Consider the following 27,703-nt stretch of genomic DNA (forward strand, 5'->3'; position numbering starts at 1 on the left):
TGGCACTTTTTATTGGTCAAGGTGAGTCACGGGACAAGTCCAAATTTGAAGGGAATTTTGAAGGCAAGAGAGCCATGCGTGAATAGAAATGAGAGGAATAATTAGTGGCCATGTTTACAGACAGTCTGCCACACTCAGGGAAACCATTCGATTTCAACCTCACTTTCCACCTTCTCTGCCTCCTGAGTCCCTTTCCATATCTCTGCTGTTAGGATCAGTGGAGTCACTGGTTTCTAAAGATACGAGGGGCAAGTGGCTGTCATCATTCTCTTTAATGAAGAGTGTTTAGTGGAAGGGACATAATATGTAGAGAGATGCAGACCTCCTTATGAATGCCAGGTCTACTTATTTGTAACTATGTGTTCCAGAGCAAGGTACTTCGGTTCTCTTACATTAGTTTCTCATTTACTACTAAATAGGGGAGATATAGCTTACCATACAAGGTTGATATGAGGTTTATATTGATATAGTTTATGATATGAGTAACTGAAATTTAATAATGCTCAATAAATTACTTCCTTCTATTTCTCCATGTTCCCACCTACTCTCATTCTTCTACCCTTTTACTTTTATCTGGCAGAGAATTTTTAAAAAAAATTCTAAACACTACTTATAATTGTCAAACATATTTGCCCTAAGCCTACTGATAGGGCCAATAAATGTTTCAACTTTTGTTGAGCATTTTGACAACCGCTATTCTCTTAGGCTAATTACATATCCTTTCCTGAATTTTTCATGTTGTTGCCCTAACTGTTGGCTCACACTTTTCTCTTGCCTGGTGATCCATCTCCATTCCCTACTCCTGATCCACTTGAAACCCTTTCTTCTTCTAGAAACATTGCCTAATGTTTCTCATGCCTAATATTTGCAACCTTGTGTTTTAACCAATTTTATGTTCCTAAAACTATTTTCCATCAATTTTATGCTCCATGATGATTTTGGGGATGTTTGATACCATGTATCCCCCAGCTTTCCTTGTTGTTCGCTGCCATTGAGTCGATCCCTGACTTATGCACAATAGAACGAGAAGCTGTCTGTCCTGTCCCATCTCTACGATCAGCTGCAGATAGGACCATAATGATCCACAAGGTTTTCATTGGCAGACCTTCAAAAGTAGATCTTCAGGCCTTTCTTCCTAGTCCATCTTAGGTTGGAAGCTCTGCTGAAACCTGTTCAGCGTCTTAGCAAAATGCAAGCCTCCACTGACGGATGGTGGCTGTACATGAGGTGTGTTGGACGGGACTCAAACGTTGTTCTCCCACATGGAAGGTGAAAACTCTACCACTGAACCACCACATCCCTCCTACCACTCACTCCAAATTTCATACACTGTAAATATAAATAAACCATTGGCAATGTCTCAATAACAACATACTAAACTGAGTTCTCTCCCAGAACAACCAAAGAGGCATTAGGAGCTTGCTTTTAGGGACCACATCACACATGAAAGATCTCAGAGACTGCATTACCCAATGTCTTAATAAATCCTGTGAAAAAAATATAAATAGAAACTAACAGCAATGATTAGGGACAATTGAGTGATTGCAGTCTTTGAAAGGATGAAATTGAAGAAAACACATTATTTTGCTTGATTCATGCATTATTATGATTAGGATTTTCATAAAAGGTAACTCTAACCAATACGTGACTAGGCATTAAAATGAATTGTGAATAAGAGAATTCTGTTTCTACCAAGTTATAATACTTGCTTTAGTTAGAATTTTCAGGGACTGCGTGTGTGTATGTGTTGCTGGGTCATTTCTTTATTCCTGTCCTTGTTAAATATAGTCAGAACCATGTCCTAAGAGAATAAATAACTAGAGGTGGTTATTACCAATCCATTAGAGCTTTCCTGGTTAAACACCATTTGTTTACTCTTCCTGCCTCCAAAATCCTTCTTCAGTACACTTCTTTAAAGCCAAAAGCAAAAGTCAGATCACTGCTTCTTTTAAGAGTTAAGATTAACCTCTTTAGCATATGATGAAAGATTCCCAGTAAACTGAGCCAAAGGTTTATCCCCAACTTCATCTCCCACTGCATCCTTCATGCACTTTATGCACCAGCCATAATACATATAGTATTTTCCCCCAAACTGTCAATTGCTTATTTTTGTTCATGCGCTCTCAATGTAGGATTCTCTTTCTTTCAGGACTGGCTAAAAAGAAAAGGAAAAAAAAAAAAAAAACTTCAGTGGGCTCAAATCAATGTCCAATTTATCTTATCAAATTTTTTGTTATCCCTTCTATAAGCTTCTTAGTTATGTTCTACATGTTCTTCTGTTTAGCACTTTTGTGTATTAGACTACCTCCAATTATGTCCATCTTTCCAACTGGATACAATCTCCCTGAAAGTAAAAAATTGCTTAGATCACCTTAGTGTCTCAGGGCACCTTCCTCATGCATACAGACAGCCCCTGGGTTATGAACGAAATCTGTTCCTAACTCTGTCATTAAGTTGAAATTGTAGGTAAGTCAGAACAGGTGCATATGGTTCTCCTTTAGCCTTACTTTAGTGTGAGAAAAGGCTGGAAATCTTTTCAATGATGTAAAAGCTGTGTGTGCAGAAAATGAAGGTGATTGTGATGAAGTATTTATTGCCAGGAGGAGGTGGTTCAGTCATTTCAAAGTGAGGGCAAATTTGCATAACATCAAAGAGCGAGTACAGTTGTTCCTAAGTCAGACATTCATAACCAGGTGACTGCGTGTAATGGGGTCTTAGCAAAACTTAATGAATTCCCAACACCTCTCATGAAACTGTTGTGAGACACATATTTATTTTTTAACTTTTAAGTTGAGTTAATTTTGACAACATCACGGGAGTTCTGGGATTAGCATGGTACTGGGATATTACAAATACCATATTTGGGAAATACTATTAATAGGTTAAACCAGGAAAAAGGGAAGCCAAAAAATCCCTTTTGTTCTTAACCACAGATAGGATTATTTTAGGTTTTGTACTGGTATCATCTAGTACAAACTTAGAAGAGTCATCCCATAGACGTGACTTCTAAGGCAAGTTTTACTGTGATATTTTTGTAAGGACAAAACTCCAAACTCCATCCTTGCCTTGTTAAGCTTTTGAAGAGTGTTTGTAGCCAAAGGGTAACCATACATTGTGATGTGCCTAGCTCTTTGAACTACCTTCAATGCCTTGCTTGTTTTTGAATTCCATCAGATATTTGCTCTGTTCTTCCTTGAAATGTCATATTCTCCACTGAAAATGTAGAGTTCAGTGTTGAAGCATTTGCCAACCTCGCCAGGAGAACACAAATCACCAGCTGATGCTAGCAAATGAATAATCACTTCACTCAAAGCACATTATTTCTTGCAAGGTGGCATAAATCATGTTTAAAAAGAGTCAAGATGCATAATTTGCATTATTTCTTAATAAGATGGGGAAATTTTGCTTAAAGTTTCCCTTAAAGTTCAAGTTTCTGGTTTTCTCATGTTGGTAGTAGTAACAGCTATATGTTGACTTTTAGAAGAATTTAGATCCTGAGATGGGTTATCTACCGTGACAGAACCAAGCCTAATTCAAATAGCCTAACTCAGGCTCTGAATTATTTCACTTGTGAAGATCCATGTTCACAGTGGCCACTTAAGAATATTTGGTAAGAGAGAATATCCATTAGTACTTTTAAAAAATATACATAGCATCCATTTCTGCATGTTATTAGTTCTTTAAGTGTGTAATATGTGTGAGCTAAATCTCCAACACAAGATTGTAAACCTCTTTCCTTATCTTGGAGCCCTGGTGGTACACCGGTTAAGAGCTCAGGCTGCTAACCAAAAGGGTGGCAGTTTGAATCCACCAGTTGTTCCTTGGAAACCCTAATGGGGCAGTTCTACTCTGACCTCTAGGGTGGCTATGAGTCAGAAATGACTCAACAGCAACGGGTTTGTTTGTTTTTTTCGGGTTTTCCTTAACTTGGTATGTTGCCAGTTACCCTATAGTATGCAGCTAAGAACGCTGCTGCTCCACCCCCCCCAAAAAAAAGATGATTTGAATTTAACTATATGTATGCTGATATAGAGGGCAGATGGTAATGTCTATAGAAAATATTCAAATTCTCAGTCAATAGGCAAAATATTTCACAAAGGAATATCACTAGTTCTAGAGTTTTAATTTCTGATTGAAACCCAAAGGTTTGAGCCTTTGACATTATCAGCAAGTTGCCTTTTATGTATTGAAGCCTTATTGAATCAAGAAATCCCAACCAAAGAGCCCTAGTTTGAAATAATAGGTGTCATAGGTAGAATATTAGGGCAGAGGGACTTTACTGCTCACCAGAACCTCATCTGATACATAAAACTCTATGACTGTGATGATGATGGTAAATCATGATGCTTTAAGGTGGTTTCCCTCATTGGAGAGAAAAATCTTTGCATTTATCAGGTGCTTTCTTCAGGCAATACCCAACTTAATTGAAGAAATCAGTAATAGCAATATATGGTCCCATGATAGATTCATGTGAGTGATTTCTGGTGTAGGCAAGCATCTGTACAGCCACCAAGTTTCATCATGAAGCAGTTGCCTATTTACTTGCATGCATATCACTATCCCAGGGACATTGTTTGTACTAATTAAAAGTTATTTGAATTTATCACTGAAAGACACTTCCATGAATTTGAAGAATCACTCATCAAAGCCTCTTCAGTCCTTTGGTATTTTCTGAAAATCTGTTTTCACCAGTACTGTTAAGAAGCACAGATTTAAAAATAAATAAATAAATGCTTACTTATTTGCTTCTTCCCCTCTTTTAAGTGTTTGGTGGGTAATTTTTCTGTATTTTAAATTTACATATTTTTAATTTGCAGATTTAGAGAGTGTTCCTTTCTAAGATTCAAAGTGGCCGATGGCTTTGTACCTACATAGATTAATAACCACAAAGTTTGAGGTCTTTTAGTATATTTTAAAAAAATTTTACTATGAAAATTTTCAAACCTAACACAAAAGTAGAAAGATTACAATGAAACCCCATGTACCCATTATCCAGTTATAACGATGATCAACATTTAAAAGTGGATTAATGTAAGTTTGCGCTAACAAGTATCAAAGTGAGTAATTCTTAAGAGTGGTTTTGTAGTTAGATATATTTTAAACTATACAAAGGAATTTATTTCTTTTTTAATGGCTAGTTAAACTAGCCCTCATCTTCACACCTAGAATTATAATATAATTATTAATACTTTTTAAATTCCTGAGTTCGTGATATTAGTTTATCTTAACTCCTCATTTTATTTCCCACTATTTTGCTGTTTGGACTTCTCAAATGTTTGGAAAATTACCTAAGGTATTTATTTCTCACTCTCCAGAGAAATGCCTGCTCTTGTAATAATCCTCTTGTATTTTTCTGATTTCTTCTGACTCAATGAGAGGTCTGTGTTCAAAAGAAAGCTGAAATCTTGCCGGTAAATCATGAAACCACTCTCCCTTTCTCTTTCCTTTTTTCCTATTTTTCTATAAAGGCTCCTCCCAAACTTTTGATTTGCTCGTTTTCCTGTATATATGTTATATCAATAAAATGTGTAATTTTAAATGTAAAAAATAATAAGTTGTAAAGGCTGTATAAAGCATATATGATTCTGTAGAAAGAGACTCAGGTCTTACATACAGCAGTATTTTGAAGATTTCTCCTAAAAAATAGCTTAAAAAGACAAAGAGATGAAAACTAGGAGGGTGATTATGATTTTTTTTTAAGCATAACATCTAGCCAAACTCCCAATAAAAAAAGATATTCAAATAAATAGTGTCATATAAAATACATAATGGAGAAGTATTTTTGTTAGTTTGTCCATTCATTAATTAAAAAAAAAAAAAAATTAAGCTACCTGTTATAAGCCAGGCTCTGTCTTAAGTATTTGGGCTATTGTGTAACTCATACAATGAATTAGAGTGACAGATACAAAAATATACCCATCTGCATTGTAGATGTATATATTTTATGACAAGTTTTTCTGGCAGATGACAGTAAAGTGTCTTTTTCCAACAAATGATTTTACAGTATATGGAAGTAATATGCTTGGAGGAAGGACCCCCTTTCCAAACTTACACAGTCCTGGGATAAACCAGCATTGCTGAGCATCAAAAACCAGCACCAGGCTTTCATGCTACTTAGATTCTCAGGCATTGAAAACAATTATAAAAAGTCTTAATTACTTCATTCAAAATCAGTAAAAACAGACCTACACCTAAATATAATGTGGAAATAATTTTTTTAACTTTGTATTTTGAAATAATTACTGACTTACAGGAAGTTACAAAAATAGTACAGAAAGTTACAAAAATAGTATAGAGAGGTCTCATGTATCTTTCACTCAGTTGCTCTCAAGTACCCAATGATTACATCTTACATAATTATAATACAATATCAAGACCAGGAAATTGGCATTGGTATAATGTGTGTGTATGTCATTTTACCACATGTGCAGATTTGTGTAACCTTCACCATAATCAAGATACATAACTCTTCCATCACCACGGAGATTGCCCTGTTACCTTTACATAGCTATACCCATTCCCCTACCCTACCTAATCCCTGACAACCACTAAATCTGTTCTCCATCTCCAGCATTTCAAGAATTTTATATAAATGGAGTCATACAGTATATAACCTTTTGAGATTAGTTTTTCACACTCAAAATAATACCCTTGAGATCTGTTGAAGTTGCTGTATGTACTAATAGTTTGTTCCTTTCTGTTCCTGGATAGTGTTCCATGGGTAAACTACAGTGTTTAACCGTTTACCTATTGAGGGACATTTTGGTTGTTTTCAGTTATTGGCTATTACAAATAAAGCTACCATGAGCAAACATGTACACTTTTCCTTTCTCTGTGGTAAATGCCCAGAAGCGCCATTGTTGGTTTGTTTGGCAAGTCTATATTTAGTTTTGTTTTTAAGAAACTGCTGAGCTATTTTCCAGAATGATTGTATCATTTTACATTCCCACTAGCAATTTATGAGCGACCCAGTTTCTCTGCAGTCTTGCCAGGATTTGTCATTGTCAGTATTTTTTATTTTGGCTCTTCTAATAAAGGTGTAGTGATGGTCCACCAGTCTTAATTTGTATTTCCCTAATGGCCAGAGATGTTAAACATCTTTTTTGTTATTATTTGCCATCCGTACATTCTCTTTAGTGAAATTTCTCTTCATGTCTGTTGCTCATTTTCTAATTTGTTTAAAGTTGAGTTTTGAGTGTTCTTTATATGTTCTAGATATTAGTCCTTTATCATATATGTGGTTTGGAAATATTTTCTCCCATTCTGTAATTTGTAATAAAAATGTGCTAATTTAAAGTTTACATATATATTGCCGCTGCTGTTGTTAATTGCTGTCAAGTCGATCCTGACTCATGGTTGACGCCATGTGTGTCAGAGTAGAGCTGCTCCATAGGGTTTCAAGGCCGTGACCTTTCAGAAGCAGAGCTCCAGGCCTGTCTTCTGAGGTGCCTTGGGTGGGTTTGAACTACCAACCTTTAGGCTAGTAGTTGAATGAGTAACCATTTGTGCCATATATAGGTCACTGACATTATTTAGAATTGCCAGCAATGGTGATAAAAAAAAAAAGCTGACCAAATGTAGTTGGTTTTATGATTGTTTTTAAATTTCCTACAGACAATGCTTCTCCCTGTTGCCTCCATCCAGTTTGAACTGTTCCCATTGTTCCCCCTGGGATTGCCACTGCTCTCACTAGCCTAGAGATTAGCAGGCTTTTGTAACACTCAGAGAAAATTCATAGTAGATGATTGTATAATTTAGTAAATGGAAAATCATAAAATATACAACTCTGTAACTCTCTTGAAAAAAAATTCTTGAAGATATATTCTAGATGTATTCCAGAAATCAGCTCACAGAGTGCACCACACCCTTTAGCAACTCCCTACATTATTCTAACTTCATTTCCATCCCTTTCTATGTATCAATAGATATTTTTTTCTGGGACTCATCCTTTACTTCATGGTTCAGATGGCAAGATTTGCCTTGTTAGATCCCCGCTTAAAACACCAACTAACTCTGTCTCTTCTCACCCTAGTAAACAGTGGTTAAGCTGCAACGTTGTTAATGAGTGTCAGGATCTCTAAGATGGAAGTTAGCGTGCAGGAAGTTTATTAGGGAGTGCTTTTAGGATCAATGCTAGTATAAAGGAAGGGAAGGAAGCAGGACTGGGCAGAGGGAGAAATGGGACTGCAATGTAGTTGCAACAAAATATTAGCTGATTCCAAGTTTACCCCTCGTCAACGCTGGATGGGCTTAAGAGTTGCATTCCATCACACTCTCATATTGGCTGGCCATTGAATGCAGGCTGCTCTCTCTGGGAGGGGGCATGCCCTTGAGCATGGCGGTTCTCCTCAGGTGAGGACAGTTCCAGAGCGCAATGAGAACTGAGACCTGAGGGCTGTGGGCAGGCACGCTCCCAGCAGCTGCAGACTTAGTAAAAAAGCCTTTTAATCGTGAGGGGGTATCTGGGCAGTGTAGTACAGCAGGCACTATAACTCTGCCAGCAGAATCATTCAGTCTTTTCGTTTCTCATCACAAAACAAACAAACAAAAAAAACAAACCCATTGCTGTCGAGTTGATTCTGACTCATAGCAACCCTATAGGACAGAGTAGAGCTACCCCATAGGGATCCCAAGGAGCGGCTCGTGGATTCAAGTGCTTAACCACTGCACCACCAAGGGCTTAATTAGTGACCAAATGGCCATTTTTATTCCAAATCTTTTAAAAAATGATTTTATATGTATTTAAAATTCATATTGAGTGAACTGAGTCATAGATTTTTATTTTTTTTTTAATTGGGTAAAACTAAAAGTTCAGATTCATGTCTCTTGGGAGATAAAAGATTTTTCCCCCTCTCATATGTAGGCTCTGTGATTATTTCTGTTAATTATATTTAGAATTAATTTATATAATATGAATTTAGTGATGTAAAAAAGCAAGAAAGCCTAGAACAAAAACAAAACAAAATTAAGCAAACTGTTAAATTATTTCTGGGAGATGATATGAAAGACATTCATTTCCTGCTGCAGTGGGATTGATTGCTTCAGTGTGGCCTTTCTAGCCATGGTCTTGTAACTCCTACCCAGGTGATTGGGCAGGACTGTGCAGATAGGGATTGGAACGGGATCGGTCAGTTTTGTCATCCTGTTGGGTTTGAAATGAGCCATCCCAGAGGTGGGAAAGAGAGAGAATCCCACTGCCAACAAGGGACAACACCCAGGAGCCAGTGTGTGCTTTGGACTTGGGATCCCTCGAAGAGACAGAGATAACACTAAAGGCAGAGAGAGACCTGGCAGCAGGAAACCAGCAGGAGAGACCCTTAGGAGAGACCTGCAGGAGTCAGCGTGGTGGGCTTTCCATCCCACAGAGAGAGAAAGCTGAGTGCTTTTGGGCAGAGACTGAGGGCTGGGGAGAGGTGTGCCTGTGAGTATGCCTGAGAAGAGGCTGTCCAGTGAAAGAACTGTACCCTTGAGGTTCCTGAGCCTGAATTGTAACCTGTTACTTCCCTAATAAACCCCATAATCGTGAGTATTGTCTATGAGTTCTGCTTGTCCATTGCAAGAAATTATCAAACCCAGCAGGGAAGTAGAAAGTACAGTGGGAGGATCAGTTGGCATCAGACTTGGTAAACATGACGGAGAGAGGAGGCATGTCTGACCCCTGCCTCGTAGGAATCAGCCTTGCGCTGTTGATCTTGATTCTCCTTCCCGTTTGTGAAGTGGGAGGAGGTCAGTGACTGCTTCCACGCCATTTTTACACCTGCTTTACGTTGCGTTACATTTCTAAATTTTGTACAACGAACATTTTTTAAATTACTATTAGGGAACAAATGTGTATATATTATTGCAACCAGGTTTATAAAAAATAAATACACTAAAGAAAGAAAATGCACAAATTTTTTTTTTTTAATGTCTATGAGTTTTTACTGTGTAAGAGAACAATACCTCTGTCATAAGGTGTGAGGTGTGGGTCCAACTTCATTCTTTTGCATGTGGAGACCCAGTTGTCCTGGTACCATTTATTGAGGAGTCTATTTCCCCATCGAATGAACTTGGCACCCTTGTTGAAAATCAATTGACCATTTGCGGATATGCCAAATGGCAGCACATGCTCGAGATGGGAAGAGTTAATAAACAGTGGATGTGGAAATGTTCCACTGGCAAGGAGATAACACTGAGTTGTTTCTTTCTTTCATTATTTCAGTTTTGGTGAAAATATACATAGCAAATCATATACCCATTCAACAATTTCTGTATATGCAGTTCAATGACATTGGTTACCTTCTTCTCATTGTGTCACCATTCTCACTATCATTTATTGAGATGATCACATGACTGCTTTATTTTTTATAAATCTTCCAAATGATATAACTATTCTCTGAGACGGAACCGTCCTTGGCATAAATTCCTTATTTTTCATTGCCATTGACTTAGGCTCACTACCGACTAAACCTCTCATCTGTGCTTTAGAGTTACAGTTTGATCTCATATAGATAGTTCTCCTAAAGAATGCAGTGCTCATGGCAAACATTCTTTTCTAATTTAGCTAAACAGTTTAAAGATGACTTCAGGGGATAATTTTGATTCACGGTTTGAAGGTTCAGATGATGAAGATAATTGACCAGTCTTTATTTTTTCTACTTTTCTGTGTTTTCCCAAGTTTCCGTAATGAGTTTACCTTTATTTTCTATTTTTTTTTCTGGAAATTTTGTTATAAACTATAACACCTATAAGTTTGTTATAAATTATACACCTATAAAGCTTCTAATGTCACCCCATGAAATATGGGTTTGCTCTTGGTTACGAATGAATATTCTCTATCAAGTTAAAGGAGGAACCGTCCTTGGCATAAATTCTACATAAGCATAGCCAATTTTTCTTTTAACACATTTCTGTATTTACTAATGTTTTCTTTAGAATCTTTGTATCTATAAAAGTGCTCTATAGTTTTTTTATATTATACTTATCTAGTTTTGCCATCTGGGTTTTCCAGACTTGCAGGTTGAATGCAGAAAATTTCAGGCTCTTTTTTGGTCTCTGAAGCTGTTGAAAGAATTATTTATTCCTTTAAGGCTTGCTAACATTGTCCTTTAAAACCACTTGAAATAGGCTTTAGTAGGGGCTGGTAAGTAGTGTGGGTGAGGGTCTCTTTTTTTCCTTCTTTCCATAGTTATTGGTCTATTCAAGGCTTTTTTTATTTTCTGAGCCTATTTTGGTAGGGACTGCCCGCCCCCATCCAAAGTATTCATTTAGTCTGAAAGACTGTGCTGATATAAATTTACACAAAATAATCTCATAATTTTTAAGGTCTCCTAGATCTGTGCTTCTCTTTTTGGCTCAGTATTGTTTGTGTTATCTCTATTTTTAACACATTTGCGAGCAGTTTCTTTTATTCCCTCAGGATTTTTTTTTTTTTTTAGTTTTCTATTTCATTTATTTCTACTTGGATATTTATATATGATGTTTTTAAATATATGCATTTTAACTCTTAATTTTCCTATTATCTCTCTTTGTTCATATCCACTGAGTATGAATATCAAATATTCTTAGTAATGATATTTCTTTATAAGAAATAACATATTTTCAGTTCTAAAAGTCTTTAAGTTCACTTATTAATTTTTCATAAAATCAATGGTCATATAGAACTTTAAAAAGGGAGAACCATATGGAACTTTTTTAAAAGTCCAAATAGAGTTTGAAGTAAATGGAAGATTGCAAATGATTTCCATTTTTTACACTATTTAAAAAATTTTCTTTGCAGCCTTGTTATAAAATCAACTTTCTGCTTTTTGCCACCATGATTTATCAATTTCTGAGACAAGTTAAATTCTCTCACTATGATTTTGGTCTTCTAAATTTCTAACTTTTTCTTTTTTTAACTTTCGAAAGTATATAATTTGGAACAAAAAAATTCATGATTTTTATATTGTCTTGTAATTTTTAAAAGGCTTTTTTAAGCCGTCTTGAGTCAGAAGTGTCTACATTAATATTTAAACAGGAACAAGTGCCCCTAAAATAAAAAGAACCAAAACCAAACCCATTGCCTTCGAGTCAATTCCAAGTCATAGTGACCTTACAGGACAGAGTAGAACTGCCCCACAGGGTTTCTAAGGCTGTAAATCTTTACAAGAGCAGATTGCCACATCTTTTTCCTGTGGAGTGGCTTGTGGGTTCAAACCTCGACCTTTTGGTTAATAGCCGGACACTTAATAACTACGCCACCAGGAGCTCCTTAATATAAAAGAAAGTCCATTATAGTAGTATTTTACAAAGTAAAAGGAGGGATATGATGGCAAGAACAAAGGAAGTGAGCCTCAAATGACAATGGAAGGAGTATTTTCCAGTGTATGTCTGATAGAATACAAGGAGGGAGTGAAAAGTGAGAAGACACGGTCTTGCAGAGGAAATAATTCCTGTCTAGTAGATAAACCCATTTAGACTTAGAAGAGAATCCAGTCAGATACCACAGATCAATGAAAATACCCAAGAAGAGATTACTGCTTGGTGGTACATAGTCTACTGTGGTGAGGTGGGGAGAACATGGGATTTAGAGTAAGATCATGAAGGACTTAAGTACCAGCCCTCCACTTAATGAACTCTGAATTTGAGCAAATTACTGAATTTCCCTGACCTTTAGTTTTCTTTTCAGTACATGGAAAAGCTAATGATAACCAAGACAAAGTTCCTGGCATAAAGCCTAGAACACAGTGGGGACTAAGTGAATATTACTGATAGATGATGTTTTACTGAGAAGTCCCAATTCATTGGTGTATAAACATAATTTTTTAATTTTTCCCAGGAAATTATCATCACTCAGTACTTCGTAATAACTAAAATTGTTTGTTTAATACTGCTTACTGACCAGTACCTCCTTCTCTTATATCCCACTTATTTACCTTTTTTTAAAGCTGATTGCAACCTCCAGATCATTGACATCTTCGTGTTCTTTGTCTCTATCTGTCCATTATTGTTTTCATTGCCCTTCCACCTTAAGTTTTCATGGTTTATAATTTTAAAGCCTCTTTTTCATGTACCCTGAACACTCTTATACCTCTCTATTTTCTCTATATCCATTTGACAAAGCTGCAAACCTGGAAGAAACTATTTTCTTTGGCCTGTACCTGGGCAACTAAGAAGCCCTGTGATAAAAACTCACACTAGGGTAGATGGGAACCACTCCACATTTATTATTAGCAGACTCAACAGCGTTGACCAAATTCCCCAACAAACTGAGCTTGACCTCCTATCCTTTTCAACAAATATTTCAAACACTCCTTACTATCTTAAAACCAACATCTCCTATTAATTAGTCCTTACCCTTAGCGTTTAACTTCACCTCCAACGTCAATGGAAAAAAAAAAAAATCTCAGACAAGAGCTATCTCAACTTACTCCCATCAAATCTATATGTTCGTTTCCATGTATAATCAATCTCCTTCTCTCCTATGATAAAAGAGAGAATCACTGAAATCGAGGTCTAAAGACATTTTCGTCCCTCTTTTTCTTGAAGCATTCTTTTTCCTTAGTTTCTCCTGTTTTTGCACTTTTACCTTTCACAGTCTTTTTTGTCTCTAAGTTGGTCTACTATATTTTGGAAGGCCTAGTTTTTTTCCTTCCTGCTCTGAACTCTTCTGCTAGATTATTTTGTAACCAATTAAATGACGAAGCCAGGCAACGTTACTCTCTAAATGTATTTCAAATGTGTCAGCTTTGTGCCACCTCTAGTGCTACGACTATAATCTAAGCTAATGCCTTATTTAGACTGATCTTCTAAAATGTCCTCCTGAGTCATCTCCTGACAACCTTTTGATGCTTTCTAATCAATTCTCCACACTGCAGTGATTGTGGTATTTTGAAAACTCAAATTTTCTCATGCTCTTGGATGTGTCAAACCTTGCTATGACTTCATGTGGCAGAAATTGTTAATAATTCCTCAGAACTCATTGTTCCTTTTTCTCTTTTAAAAATAGAACCCTGTCTTCAACTCTAGCTGAGTTTTAACAAGACATGAGGTGACCCAGCTAAAGACTACATTTCTCAGTCTCCTTTGTAGTTGAGTTTGACCAGTTGGCATGAATAAAAGTGATAGGTGTCACTTCTGGTTCCCTCACAGGAAGCTCCTTGCCCACCATTTCCCCCTTCCCATAGAGCAATTGCCTTGGATTCAAAGATGGAGGCCACTTAGGAAGGAGGAAGAGCTGATCTACCAACCTAGATTGCTAACCTCTACTCTGTTGGGAAAAGAAGAGAAAAAGACTGACATTATTCAAGCATTCATCCCTTTCTCTACCCTTCCCTCCCTCCCATCCACCCTTCCGCCCATCTGTCCATCCGTCCATCCATCCATCCATCTTTTTTGCTAGGGTAGTTTTGGCTGTTCCTGATATTTACCATTGCACTTAAAGAGCAAAAAATTTTAATGTGGTCTCAGACACCCTAGGTGATATGACTTCTACCTCCCTTCTTAAAAAAAAAAAAAAAAAAAAACCTGCTGTTGGGAAGTCAGTTCCAACTCAGTGACCCTGTAGGCTAGAGTATTGTTATATTAGTATAAATATTATAATATTATTATTATGTAGGCCAGAGTAGTAGTCACCATCCACTTTAAGAAATAGATTTTTTAGTAAGGCACATGGGACCCAACTAGAAACTATATTTTCCAGCCCCCTTTGCAATGAGGTGAGTCATGTGTAGTTTTACAGTAAATATGTTATTTAGTTTTACACATGTATGAATATTTTAAAAATGTTATGCTCGGTGTTAATTTATTTCCTTTGTACTTAATATTATGTTTTTGAGATACTTCTGTTTATAAATAGGCTCTATTTCATTCACTTTCCATTAAATTTCCTTATAAATCCAGTTTAATGGAATTATAACATCCTATATTATGATTATTGCATCCATGACACATCTGTCATTTTGTCGTACTGTGGTGGCTTGCATGTTGCTGTGATACTGGAAGTTTTGCCACTGGTATTTCAAATACCAGTAGGGTCACCCTTGGTGGACGGGTTTTAGCAGTTTTCAGACTAAGACTAGGAAGAAGGACCTGGAAAATTGGGCAGTGAAAACCTTATGAATAGCAGTGGAACATTGGCTGATATAGTGCCAGAAGATGAGTCCCTCAGGTTGGAAGGCACTCAAAATGACACAGTGGCTGCAACAGTGAGCTCAAGCATAGCAACGATTGTGAGGATAGTGCAAAACTGGGCAGTGTTTTGTTCTGTTATACTTACGGTTGCAGTGAGTTGGCTCCTAACCTAACCTAGTATGACTGACTGTTGCATAGTTTTTATGCATTCTTTTGTTTATGGATATTTGGCTTGTTTCTAGTTATAACAAACATATATGCGTGTAATACACATAACTGTGTATGTTTGTGTGTTTGTGTGCATACGTATATACGAATATTTTGTATTTATCTCTTTACGAGAATGAGTTGCTCCCTTTTCTACTTGTTTTCTTCAGTCAGGAGCCACCAGCCCAGGATTGTATTAAATCCATTCCTCAACTTGGGATTTTAGACAACATAAATGACATGGTTTTCAATACCAGTCATCAAATAGATTTAAATTATGACTAAAAATTATCAAGGGAAACTTTTTTTCTTCCATTCAGAGATAGAAAAGTTTCTTTGTCATTTCTCTTTGAGGGACCCTTTTTTTTAAGACTATAAAATTGCAGTTTTTTAGGTTTGGAAAAAATCGTAATTATTGATTGGATTTTCCACTGAGAAGGGAGTTTGCTTATGGATTGTCATAAGTATCTAATCTGGGCATTTCATAGTTAGCATTGTAATTCCACCAGGCATGTTGGTACCCATTGGTATTGCATGAACAGCCTGCTGGTCTTCCTGCCACATTCCCAGATACACTGTCTTTAAACTCTTAAAATTACTCCCTTCAGGATTAATAATTACATTTTAAAATGCAATTTACAAGAAGTCTATGTGAACTGAAAAATTTAACCCATGAAGACATGATTTTAGCTTTTTGACAGCACAAGAAAATGTGCTTTGTGCAGCCCTAAGTTTCAAAATGAAGTGCCCCTTTTGATGTTCTGCTTTGTGATTTGTGACCTGTTATCTTATTAGTGATTCAAGACTATATGAATGTAGCATATTTTATTTTAAACATTCTTTCAAGGTACGAAAAGCAAAATGGGAACAATTAAAAAAAAAATCATATCTTTAGCATCAGATTAGACTTTTACAGTGAGTAAAAATTCCTCTTCGCTGGTCATTAAAGGAATCCCAAAGAGCCCTGGTGACACAGCAGTTAAAGCACTTGGCTGCTAACCAAAATGTCAGTGGTTCAAACCTACCAAGTGGCTCCTCAGGAGAAAGACGTGGCGGAATGCTCCCATAAAGATTACAGCCTTGGAAACCCTATGGGACAGTCCTACTCTGTCGTATAAGGTCGCTGTGAGTTGAAACCAACTCAGTGGCAGCAGGTTTAAAGGAATTCTAGGGTAAAATGGGGATGGGAGTGGTTAAAGTTCTTGAAAGACTGGAGCCTAAACTCAGGTAGACCGGGTCTATAATACATATTAGTCTATGTTACACTTGGCACAGAGCAGCAGTCCTGAAAATGGATTGAAGTCGCTAAAGGACTTGGTGCTGTGTGTGGAAGGAGCATGATTATTGGTGTATTCTGGCTTCACATACTAGCTCTACTCATTAGTAGCTATGTGATTATATTACGTATTATTAGGGTTTCAGTTTCCTCATCTGTAAATAGAGGGTAATGATACTTATCTCATTGGGTATTTAAGAGGATTAATTAAGAAAAAAAAAATCTAAGGACCTAGAACAGGGCCTGGCACACAGTAGCCATCACTAATTATTACATGGCTTACCCAACACAACACCTAAGCCAATTGTTTACATGAAGGAGAGGAGTCTTAAAGCATTCATAATACTATAGTGACTTGATGATGATGTTTTAATAAATAATAGTTTTTAGTCATTTTTTAAAAATTTTATAATCATCATAATAGTTTAGGATGAAATCGAATGTTGATTAATTGATCAAATAAAGACAATGTTTCCTAATGTAGTATAACCAATTTATTATTTGCTTTTGGACAATCTTGTTGTTAGGTGCCGTTGAGTCTATTTTTGACTCATAGTGACCCCATGTGACAGAGTAGAACTGGCCCATAGGGTTTTATTGGCTGTAATCTGTATGGGAGCAAATCGCCAGGTCTTTGGCGCTAGCTGCTGGGTGGGTTCAACCCTCCAGGCTTTTGGTTAGCATCCAAGCACGTTGCAACACCAGGGCTCCTCTCGGACAATACCCTTTAGGAAACAAAGTAATATAACTGGATTTCTACCTGATTTTATCAAAATAGAGTCTGTTGGATTAAATAAGTTTTTTTTTTTTTTTTATGTAAAGCCATAAAGATACTAGAAGAAAACATGCCGCACTTTTAAAAAATAATTTTTGAATGAAAAAGTTTAGTTACACAAGACATAATGTCTGGAAGTCACAAATGGATTGATTGATAAGTCTGACAACATAGAAATTGAAAAATGTTATACTGTATAAATCAAGCCCAAAGTCAAGTAACAAAAAGGGAACAATTTCAGCAGCATATATGACAAGAAAATGGCGATTTCTGTAGTATACAAAGAGCTCTTAGAAATAAATAGAAAACGACCGACTTAATTTTTAAATTGGCAAAAATAATATGAATAGACTATAAGAAACAAATGTAGATGGACAATTAATATTTAAAGAAATGCTTATTCTTGTTCATAATGATAAAAATGCACATTTGCACAATGACATGACATTTTTCACCTATCAAAATGTTAGACGACACTGATGTTTCATATTTTGGCTTGTGTGTGGTGAATTAGGCACATTCCTTCACTGCTGTTGGGAATATAAATTACTGTAATGAGAGAATATGAACATCAATTTTAAAATGTATATCCTACATTTTGAATATTGGTATACAATACCTACTACTAGGAATTTATTCACTGAATATCTTGGTGCACAAACTTAAAGCTCTACATGGTCAAGAATTTTCATTGTGGGATTATCTACATAGTTTTTTTTTTTTTTTTAATCCTAAATATTCGTAAAAGGGAAATAGTAAAATTACTAAGTCTAGTTATATCTCTAAAATGGTAGAGTATCGGCCATTAAAAGGGAGAGAATTATAATGTATAGATCTGGATTAATTTAGGAGTTATTTTGATATGGAAAGAAAAGTAATACACAAATGGTTTTAATTGTAAAATTATATTCATTCAAAGACAACTAATAAAAATGTGGATGTAGGGCATGTATTAAAAATTTTCTAGAAAAAAAATATTGAAAATAGAATTAGGGATATGAGTGTGGAACAGGAAAGGGGTGAATCTTTTTATTTAATGTTTTTCTGAACTGTCTGAAATTTCCTCTATGGTCATACATATTTTACCATTAATTTTCAAAAATTAATACAGTTAATATGATTATAAAAGTGTATAAATTGTTGTTGTTAGGAGCTGCTGAGTCAGTTCCAACACATAGTGACCCCATGTATGATAGAACGAAGTGCTGCCTGGTCCTGTGCCATCCTCATAATCATTGCTATGCTTGAGCAAACAGTTGAAGCCACGGTGTCAATCTATCTCCTTGAGGGTCTTCTTCTTTTTCGTGGGTCCTCTACTTTACCAAGCATGATGTCTGTCTTCAGGGACTTGTCCTTTCTGATAACGCGTCCAAAATACGTGAGATGAAGTCTCGCCATCCTTGCTTTTAAGGACCATTCTGGCTGTATTTCCTCCAGGACAGATTTGTTCATTCTTATGGCAGTCCATGGTGTATTTAATATTCTTTACCAGCACCATAATTCGGTGGCGTCAATTCTGTTTCAGTCTTGCGCATTCATTGTGCAGCTTATAAATTGTAAAGGACTTAAATATCATTAGAAGCCAGCAGGTAATTTTAGGTGTTAAAAAAACATGTACTGTGTGTTCTTGAAAGGAAACTGTCAAAACTTGACATTCTTGAGTTGAAATGACACATTCATTGTTGTTTAATGAGTTTTGTTTTTCCCCCAGACAAAGCCAAAGGAAGATCAAGAGCAGGGACCCACTTTGACTCAGCCCGGAGACGGAGTCGAGCAGTCCTTTATCACATCTCAGGGCACCTACAAAGAAGAGAAAAGAACAAATTGAAAATAAATAATGTAGGTGGTATGTGTGTGCACTGTGAATGCTGGAGTTTCCCCTGGTAGCAACATTTGATTTGCTAAAGAAAGGCTCCAATTTCTCATTTATTGGCTTTCCCAGGTTTCTTTCCACTTTGACTTGTGCTTTCCTATAAAGAACAAACGAAAAGGTCAGCAGTTACAAGGCATTTCTGTAATAAAAGTGCTTAATCATAGTGTTATCACAGCACAGAGATTAGAATAGCATTGTAGTGCAGCACAGTGCAGGATGGTACCAGGAAGGCTGCAAATGGGGTCATATCGGTTACATTTTAGGAAACAAGTCATATTACACATTCATACTTTGTTGATTAAAATTTCTCAAATTTAATTTTAGTACCCTTTACTTTGCCCTTTATCTGAGTTTCACTTAATGGTTCCCCCCCGTCACCCCATGGGAACCATGAGCAAATCCAAGCCATTACTCCATTTTAAAATTTACATTTTGTACAGGACACAGTTGCAAATATCACACAGTGAAACACTGCATTTGAAATTTCATGCCATAATGCCGTCCTGTAAAAAGTTGTATTTTTAATAAATTATAGTAGGCCTGCTTCCTGAAATTTGGCGCTTATCTGTCAAAAGCCAAAGCAAATAACGGTGCCTATTAAAGGTTATTCTTGACAGTTTTACAAGACACGCTTCTTCCATGATTTTGCACTTAATTTATGAGTTTTTAGCACTAAGGACTTCACCAAGAAATCCAGAACTCTGTCTGTTTAGTTGTAGGTATTCAAATGATTTTAATGTCATTAATTTGCTTGGTGGACGCAACAGAACAGAGTTGGGGGATGGTGTGGCTATGTGCAAGTTAGTCTCTGAGTATTTATATAAATATTTAGGGTCTGAGTTGCACATGACATTAGAAAGCATCACATCAAACAACAAGAACTATTTTCAGATTGATCTAAGATCCAGAAGTTCTGGGAGTTACAGACAGTAGGGGATTCTTTGGCATCTTACTTTTTACACAGAAAGCTCGGGGACTACCTGACATACACATGCTTTGTTAAAACAGGGCCATGCAACAGACATACAAACTCTTGATCTTCCTGATTGTGGTGAACAAAGTGCTTGAGCCCCGGATGTGGAGTGAGGTCTAAATGAAAGTGCTGTAAACCTGGTCTGTTTCAATGTGATTCCTTTCTGGAAGCCAGAACAAGGCATTTTGTTCAGTTTCTGCTCTGACTCCGTCAGTCATACCCATGCTGGTCTCCATGCCCCGCTGTTGAGAGTCACACACTGTCTTTTTGTCTTGACTTAACATAGAGGTTTTCTAGGGATATTAGGAAAACTCACATGAGTTCCTGAGAGTCCAGGGATAAATTTGAAACAGTGCATACCCCTGGATCTATGGCACTGGTTCCTATTCACATGTCCCTCCAGTAACCAGCCTTGGTGACAGTAAACAAGTTCAAAGAAGAAACAAAGGTAACCACATCTGAGCTTGATTCTAAGCAGGCCAACCAACAAAGCACCTAAACAAATATTAGCCAGAGATTCCATAATGCTGAAAGCTGACACTATCTTCTGTATCTTCTGTCCTTCAGTCGAGAACCATTTGAACATGGCAGATATCAGTGAGCTTTACAACACATTGGCTGAACATGCTATTTTTCCCTTTACTTTCGACAAAGCACAAAACAGTACTTAAAAATCAGATTTAAAAAATCATAACTCCTACTGCTTAGCTGATTTGCTTGATTGCCATTCCTTTAAGAAGTACAAACATCAGGGTGGAGCATCAAAATAATACAGAGTAATTGAGGATGTCTAATCAGCATGATAACTCTGACATTGCAGGTAGTATGGAATCGGGAGGAGCCCTTTTCACCATCTTTTTTTATGGAGAACAGAGTAGAGTGGCTAAATAGCAGGAAGACGGAAGAAGAGGAAATGACCTGGGTAGTTTAATGGCTAAGCAATCTTTGGAGAATTCAGACTGTGACAGCAGTCAGACACACACAAAAAATGAATTCTTATTATTTTTATAGCCCTTTGCTATTTGCTATTTACACATTCCTTTTACTTATGTCTTGTTATTTGATTCTTATAACAATTGGACAGTAAGTGTTTTTATGAGCCCCATTTTAATGATGGGAAAAAAAAAAAAAAAAAACTTACTAGAGGTCTCAAAAGCAGACGCAGCAGATTGAGGACCCAGACCTAAGTCTTCTGATTCAAAGCCACTGTGCTTTTGACTCTGCTGCTTCTTGGCTACAATTTTATGGAACAGAATATATGATTCAATCATAAACAAATGGAATCATTGCGCCATCGGCGTGGTTTAGGAATCAGGACTTAATGCCCTTTAGTCCTGCCTTTGCCTGTTGGGTCTTGGAAAAGGTGTTTAATTTCTGCCTTCCTTGATTTGTTATTCCTTCTGGAAAATGAGAATGGGATGGTGCATGTGTTTCTAACTCAAAGAACTGTTGCAAAGATCACATGAAAGCCTTGGGAACTTGAAAGGGGAGAGTGCCATAAATACCAAATATGACAAGCAGAGTACGGGCGCTAGTGGTCATCAAAGCCATACACTGTGCCTGCATTGCCTGGTGTAGTGAGTGCAGAAATATTTTCCGATTCCTTTGCTCATTCAGATGATAGTTTCAAGGAAATGTCAAAATAGTTTAGGAAATAAACCAAAAACCAGACCAAACCTGTTGCTATCGAGTCAATTCCAACTCATAGCCACCTTATAGGACAGAGTAGAACTGCCCCTTAGAGTTTCCAAAGAGTGTCTGTTGGATTCAAACTGCTGACCTTTTGGTTAGCAGCCATAGCTCTTACAGCTCTTAACCACGATACCACCGGGGTTTCCAGGAAATAAGCAGTTACTGCAATTAGATATTGGCTTAACCGTTGTGTTTCAATAATTCATAGGGTAGCGTTTACACAACAAATGTACCATTGATACTAAAGAAGTATGTTCCACATTTAGTATATATAACTAAAATTATATATACATGTATAAATATATAAATAAATCTAGACTAGTTGTATTATTCCTTAAACTACATAAGTTTGAGGGTTATGAAGAACATGTCCTTTTTTTTTCCTCTGTCTCTTTCCTGCTAATAAAGCACACTTTCCAATTTAAAAAATTCCTCCCATTCAAAATCTTTTTGATGAAAATTTACAAATACAGTCGCAAAGGGAGGAGCATGTCTATTTTTTCACTCAGGTGTTTGTGCCAAGAAGTCTGCAGAATTCTAAATTCAAAAACATACATCTAATCTAAGCTATATTGAGTTCTCAGTAATTTTTTAAATTTTAAATAATATGTTGTAGGTAGTCTGTAAAAATGAAATCATGTGACTTATTTTCTGATTTCTGGTGTAATTAATGTATTGCTGAACTTTTGCAGCAGCTTCACGAAAGCTGCATGTAGTCATTCACCTATAATCAAAGAACATGCTCTACTGCTTGAGTTTCCCCAATCCGCACCCCAAGACCTGGCTTCTCCCTCAAACAAGGCAAAATTTTAATTTCTGTTAACATGATAGGATAACACTTACTTTGGATAGGGAAATGACATATTCCCATTTCTTCTGGTAGTGTCTTATTGTAAATGGTTTAAACAAAAAAATTATGTAAGAAGCCATTGTGTATTATTATAACTGAAGTGCTTAGCAACCTTGAGGGAATTAATACTGATGGACCGTAACTCCCTCTTCTCTTAGTCACCAGCCTAAGCTTTGATGAGAAAGAAGCCCTATAGAAGTACTTCATTCTCCTTTTCTAATTTCTATGCCAAAGTTCACCTTTGGTTGACACTTGCTCCTAGAAACCAGGGAATGAGGTGAATGGGGCAGGTCAGGTATCAGCAAGTTGAATGGAAACCAGAAGCAATGACAAATGGACATCAGAGGACCATCTGGGAATAGTGAAGCAGTAACTCCACCAGGAAGGACTGGCATTGTGGGGTGCCTGTGTGGGCTGAGTAGGAATATTAATGGGAAGTAAGAAACGTGTTGCAAATGCCTACCAAAGACAGGTGCCAAGGCAGAGGGTAAATTAATATTAAGGTAGAAAAAATATATGGTCCCTCATAGCTGCCAAAAAAGAGTGAAGTATTTCCTGATTGCTCTGAACCTATCCTGAAACTGATGTACTCCAGGGCTCCCTGAACACACCACATTAATCTGGCCTTGCTTCAGTAGCTGAGACAAGAAAACAATACTGTGACCTGCATATAACGTGTATCCCAGAACTTTGTTCATTAATTCAACTTCACTTTCAAAGATAAGTTCCCATTACCTATTTTGTGTTTCTCATTAATTGAGGTCAAAGCAGGGTCTGCAAGTATCTGGCCACAGGCTCGTCAAATCTCCACAGCCAGTGTTGTTGGACCGCCCTTTGTCTTGTAGCAATAAGTAGAATGGTTCATCATTTTGGACTGCTTTCCAAGTAAAGTGCTTTTGCAGTTATCAAAAACTCCAGCTATTCTTCTGCATTTAATCAGGTGAACAGTGAACATTGTCTTTCTCCTCCCAGGCCTTGAATAATAACGCTTAAGTAACTATTTTCCACCTTGCCATCTTAACAAGGGCTGGCCAGTGTCAGAATGAATCCCTGTCAATAGGGCTATGAGGTTAGAGTTCCCAACCCGAAACTTCACCAACAGCCAGCTTGCCAAAAATGCATGCAGTTAGCAAATCCTGGATATATTTTGAAAGAAATGGAAACGACTGAATTGGAATCAACTCGATGGCAATGCGTTTGGTTTTGGTTTGGTTCACGATAGTGTGTTGGTCAAATACTTGTATCTTTTCTGGAGGAAATGGCACCTTTGCTGTCATCAGAAGAATTTCAAATCAGATATATTCTTTAGAAAATGGTTGTCATCTGAAGACTTTAGGTATACAGGACAGCCCCACGACAATGGGAATATAAACATACCTTTGTGTTTATAGGAAACCCTGGTGATGTAGTGGTTAAGTGCTACAGCTGCTAACCCAAGGGACAGCAGTTCAAATCCACCAGGTGCTCCTTGGAAACTCTATGGGGCAGTTCTGCTCTGTCCTATAGGGTCGCTATGAGTCAGAATTGACTAGACAGCAATGGGTTTGTTTTTTTTTGGTTTGTGTTTATAATGTATGTAGGATTATACTTGCAACTGTGAATGTTTTTAGGTGACAGTTTAGGTAATGGTCGTTTTGTTCTTTAAAGAACAAAATTTAGATTACTTAATATTCATGGCTCCCTGTTCCTTATAGCAAAGACCTCAGCTCAGTTGAGTATATACACCTCTGCTTTTTGCACCACCAAGTTTTAAAAGTCACCTGTAAGATGCATTGATGTTGTGTGCATGAATGTTCTGCACACAAGTATGTGTTTGAGGCTGCGCATGGTCCTCTCTAACGCTGTCTTTCTCCCTTCTTTTTGTTTTTATTCACAGAATGTTTTTGTAGACAAACCAGCATTTCCGGAGTATAAGGTCTCTGATGCAAAAAAGTCCAAATTCATACTTTTGCATTTTAGCACTTTTAAAGCTGGCTGGGACTGGCTTATTTTATTGGCAACGTTTTATGTTGCCGTGACCGTACCTTACAACGTTTGCTTTATTGGCAACGATGACCTGTCCACGACTCGGAGCACAACAGTCAGTGACATTGCAGTGGAGATTCTTTTTATTATAGGTAAGAACCAAAGGTGGCTTTCGTCGGAGATTTGCCTATGGGAAGTAAGTGTGGTCCAGATTTTTCTGACATGAATTTGAAGGAGAGCCATTTGCATGGGCATGACTCAGCCTCTGATGCAAATTTTGGAGAAGCACATATTTGGTTTTCCAAAAATTGCCTCTTTTGGCTTTTCCACTGTTCCTTTATCCAAATAGATCTGAATTTATGCCCCATGTTTCTATACTTGTGTCATCAAAAATGGGCTGGGAAGACCTATGGGCTGTTTTGTTTGTACTCTCAAATCTATCAAGATCTTAATTACATAGGGTCAGAATTGGGGCTTGGCAAGAACCCACCATTGGTGCTCCAATTAGTGGTTCAGTCCCAGGAGTGGTTCTCCATGCCCTTCAGGCATCGGTGGTGGTTGCTATAGGTGGCCTGGTTGCAAAAGTGAAAGATTGCATAAGCCTTCCAGTCAATCAAGAGAAACAGTAAGTATCTGATTTTCATTAAAGAGGAGTTCCCAAAGGGGGCGTTTGCTGAGAGTATTTATCTCAAGAATATTGGGAACTTCAGTTGAAGTTGTATCTTGCTTCATTCTTGTAAGCCTTTTCCTGTTTTCTTCTTTTTAAATCTTGTTGTTCAGACCAAGCCTAGCTCTTGCTAGAGTTCTGGGTCTCCCTTAGAGCCTAGATTGACTCTCTGTCGAGTTCTTGACCATCATTAGCAAAATAAATCCTGCTTCTTTACCTGGCCATGGTGATGCAGGGCAAGATCTTTATTGTAAAGATGAAATAGCATTTGGAAAACATTTCACATATGTAGATAGACAAAAGAGTGAGAACTGGATCTTACAAGTTTAAAGAAAAGGAAATAAATATACAAAGCAAATCAAAGCTTAGAGTGAATGTTTCAGTGGTGGCGAAACATTTTTTCAGTAAAGCTGTTAAAGTTTTGGGGCCATAGGGGGCTTTCTAACAGAATGTCAGCGTATGTTTGTTCTGCAGGTATTTGTATGTTCTTGGTGTGGCTTTAACATCATTATTGACATGAATCTACTGGACACACCCCTCAGAGCCTTTTTAGGACCCCCCCACCCCGACCCCCTCCCGGAAGTGGTGGATATAGTGTGTTTTGGCCACTAGATGGCAATGTTGCCAACTTAGGTGTCTTGATCAGGCAGGCTACAGTTTTAGGAAATTCATTTATTTTAACCAAAGAAAGGTATACGCATAAAGGTATATACACCTACTCCTTACTTATTGACTACCTTTTTATACAATATTTCACATTTACAACAATAGTAAAAAATGTACTGTCCGACTAGTTTGTGCATTAACGACCTATGTCTGGTGTGAGGTGAGAGTAACGCTGGCCGTAATGGTTAAAGTTATGTGTCAGTTTGGTTCAGCCATGATTCTCAGTGGTTTGGCAGTTATGTAATGATGTAATTTGGCAGTTATGTAATGATGTAGTCATCTTCTATTTTGTGATTATCCTCCATTTTCACTTAATGATGATTTTCACACAATGACCTGGTCTTTGGAACCTAACCGTATTGATAAGTGAGGAGTGGGCGCATCAAATTATTGTTAAATGACAAATAACAGCATCTTAGTTTGGAACAAGAATTTGGAATGAAAATCCTAGGAAAACTGGGTAGGTTCATGCCAATCCGTTGTGGTTTTATATCCTTTTAATTTGCTGATCTTTGACTCCTCTACCCTACCTGTGATACATATACACAAAAATTAGTATCCTAAAAAGTCTCCATATGACCTTGGCCAAGTTCTCAAGAATTTAGGCAATCATTCAATATATCTGAGCCTGAGCTCCCTTCTCTGTCATAGCTATTTTATAGAGTTTTGTGAGGTGATATATATAAGTATCTGCTTAGGAAATATTGGAAACCCTGGTGGCATAGTGGTTTAGTGTTATGGCTGCTAACCAAAGGGTCAGCAGTTCAAATCCACCAGGCGCTCCTTGGAAACTCTGTGGGGCAGTTCTACTCTGTCCTATAGGGTCGCTATGAGTCAGAATTGACTTGATGGCATGGGTTTGGTTTTGGTTTGGTTTAGCAAATATTTTCATCTTCTTATTATTACTGTTATTGCTGTTATTTAATAACTCTGCCACAGGGACAAGGTTATGTTTTGAGGCTCTTTTCCACTCTTCTCGAGTCATAGGTATTTGACTTCCTGAGGGCTTAGAAAGGAGCCCTGGTGGTACAAATGGTTCAGCGCTCGGCTGCTAACTGAAATGTTGGCTGTTGGAACCCACCCAGTGGCTCCGTAGGGGAAAGACCTAGTGATCTCCTTCTGCAAAAATTACAGCCAAGAAAATCCTATGCGGCTGTTCTACTCATGTGTTCATTATGAGTCGGAATCAATTCAACAGCACCTAACAACAATAATGGCTTAGAAGTCACTTCTAGTACTGTATGCTCATTGGCACATAATGACTTATTTACCCCTAGGAGTACAGATACTGATGAGAGACTTATTTTGTGGGAGTGTTTTGTTTTATTTGTAGGCTATTTTTCTCTACTAAACCAATGGAGACTCTAGTTTGCTCCCCTGAAGTTGCCCTCGGTGTTCTTTCTTACTGCCATTCCTTTTGGGCTCCAGTAGGCAACCCCCTTGACTAACCTTGATTATCCTTGCCTAACCACATGATAAAGATGACAAAGGGATGGAAACCCACTCTGTTTTTATGCCCTTTAGCTGGTGCAATGATTACTTTAGAAATTGAGATTTTGCCTGCTAACGGTTTTAGCAGTCCCTGTTGACTGACCTGTTTTTCTAAGTAGTAAGACTTTCCTGTCCTTACTGCCATCTCCTGTTTTCCTTTTCGCTTTCTTCTTTTAAA

At 37.3% G+C, this 27,703-nt stretch overlaps 1 protein-coding gene across 1 annotated transcript in view; it reads left to right on the forward strand.

The window, feature by feature from the left end:
- KCNH8 (potassium voltage-gated channel subfamily H member 8) overlaps nt 1–27,703 on the forward strand; it is a 447,419-nt gene that overhangs the window by 203,102 nt on the left and 216,614 nt on the right. The window contains exons 4-5 of the mRNA XM_003415733.3: nt 19,060–19,187; nt 24,613–24,853. Coding sequence (XP_003415781.2) covers nt 19,060–19,187; nt 24,613–24,853 — 369 coding nt within the window. The remainder of the gene's footprint in view (nt 1–19,059; nt 19,188–24,612; nt 24,854–27,703) is intronic.

This window comes from Loxodonta africana, chromosome 27 (genome assembly GCF_030014295.1).
Source record: "Loxodonta africana isolate mLoxAfr1 chromosome 27, mLoxAfr1.hap2, whole genome shotgun sequence".
Classification (NCBI taxonomy): Eukaryota; Metazoa; Chordata; class Mammalia; order Proboscidea; family Elephantidae; genus Loxodonta; species Loxodonta africana.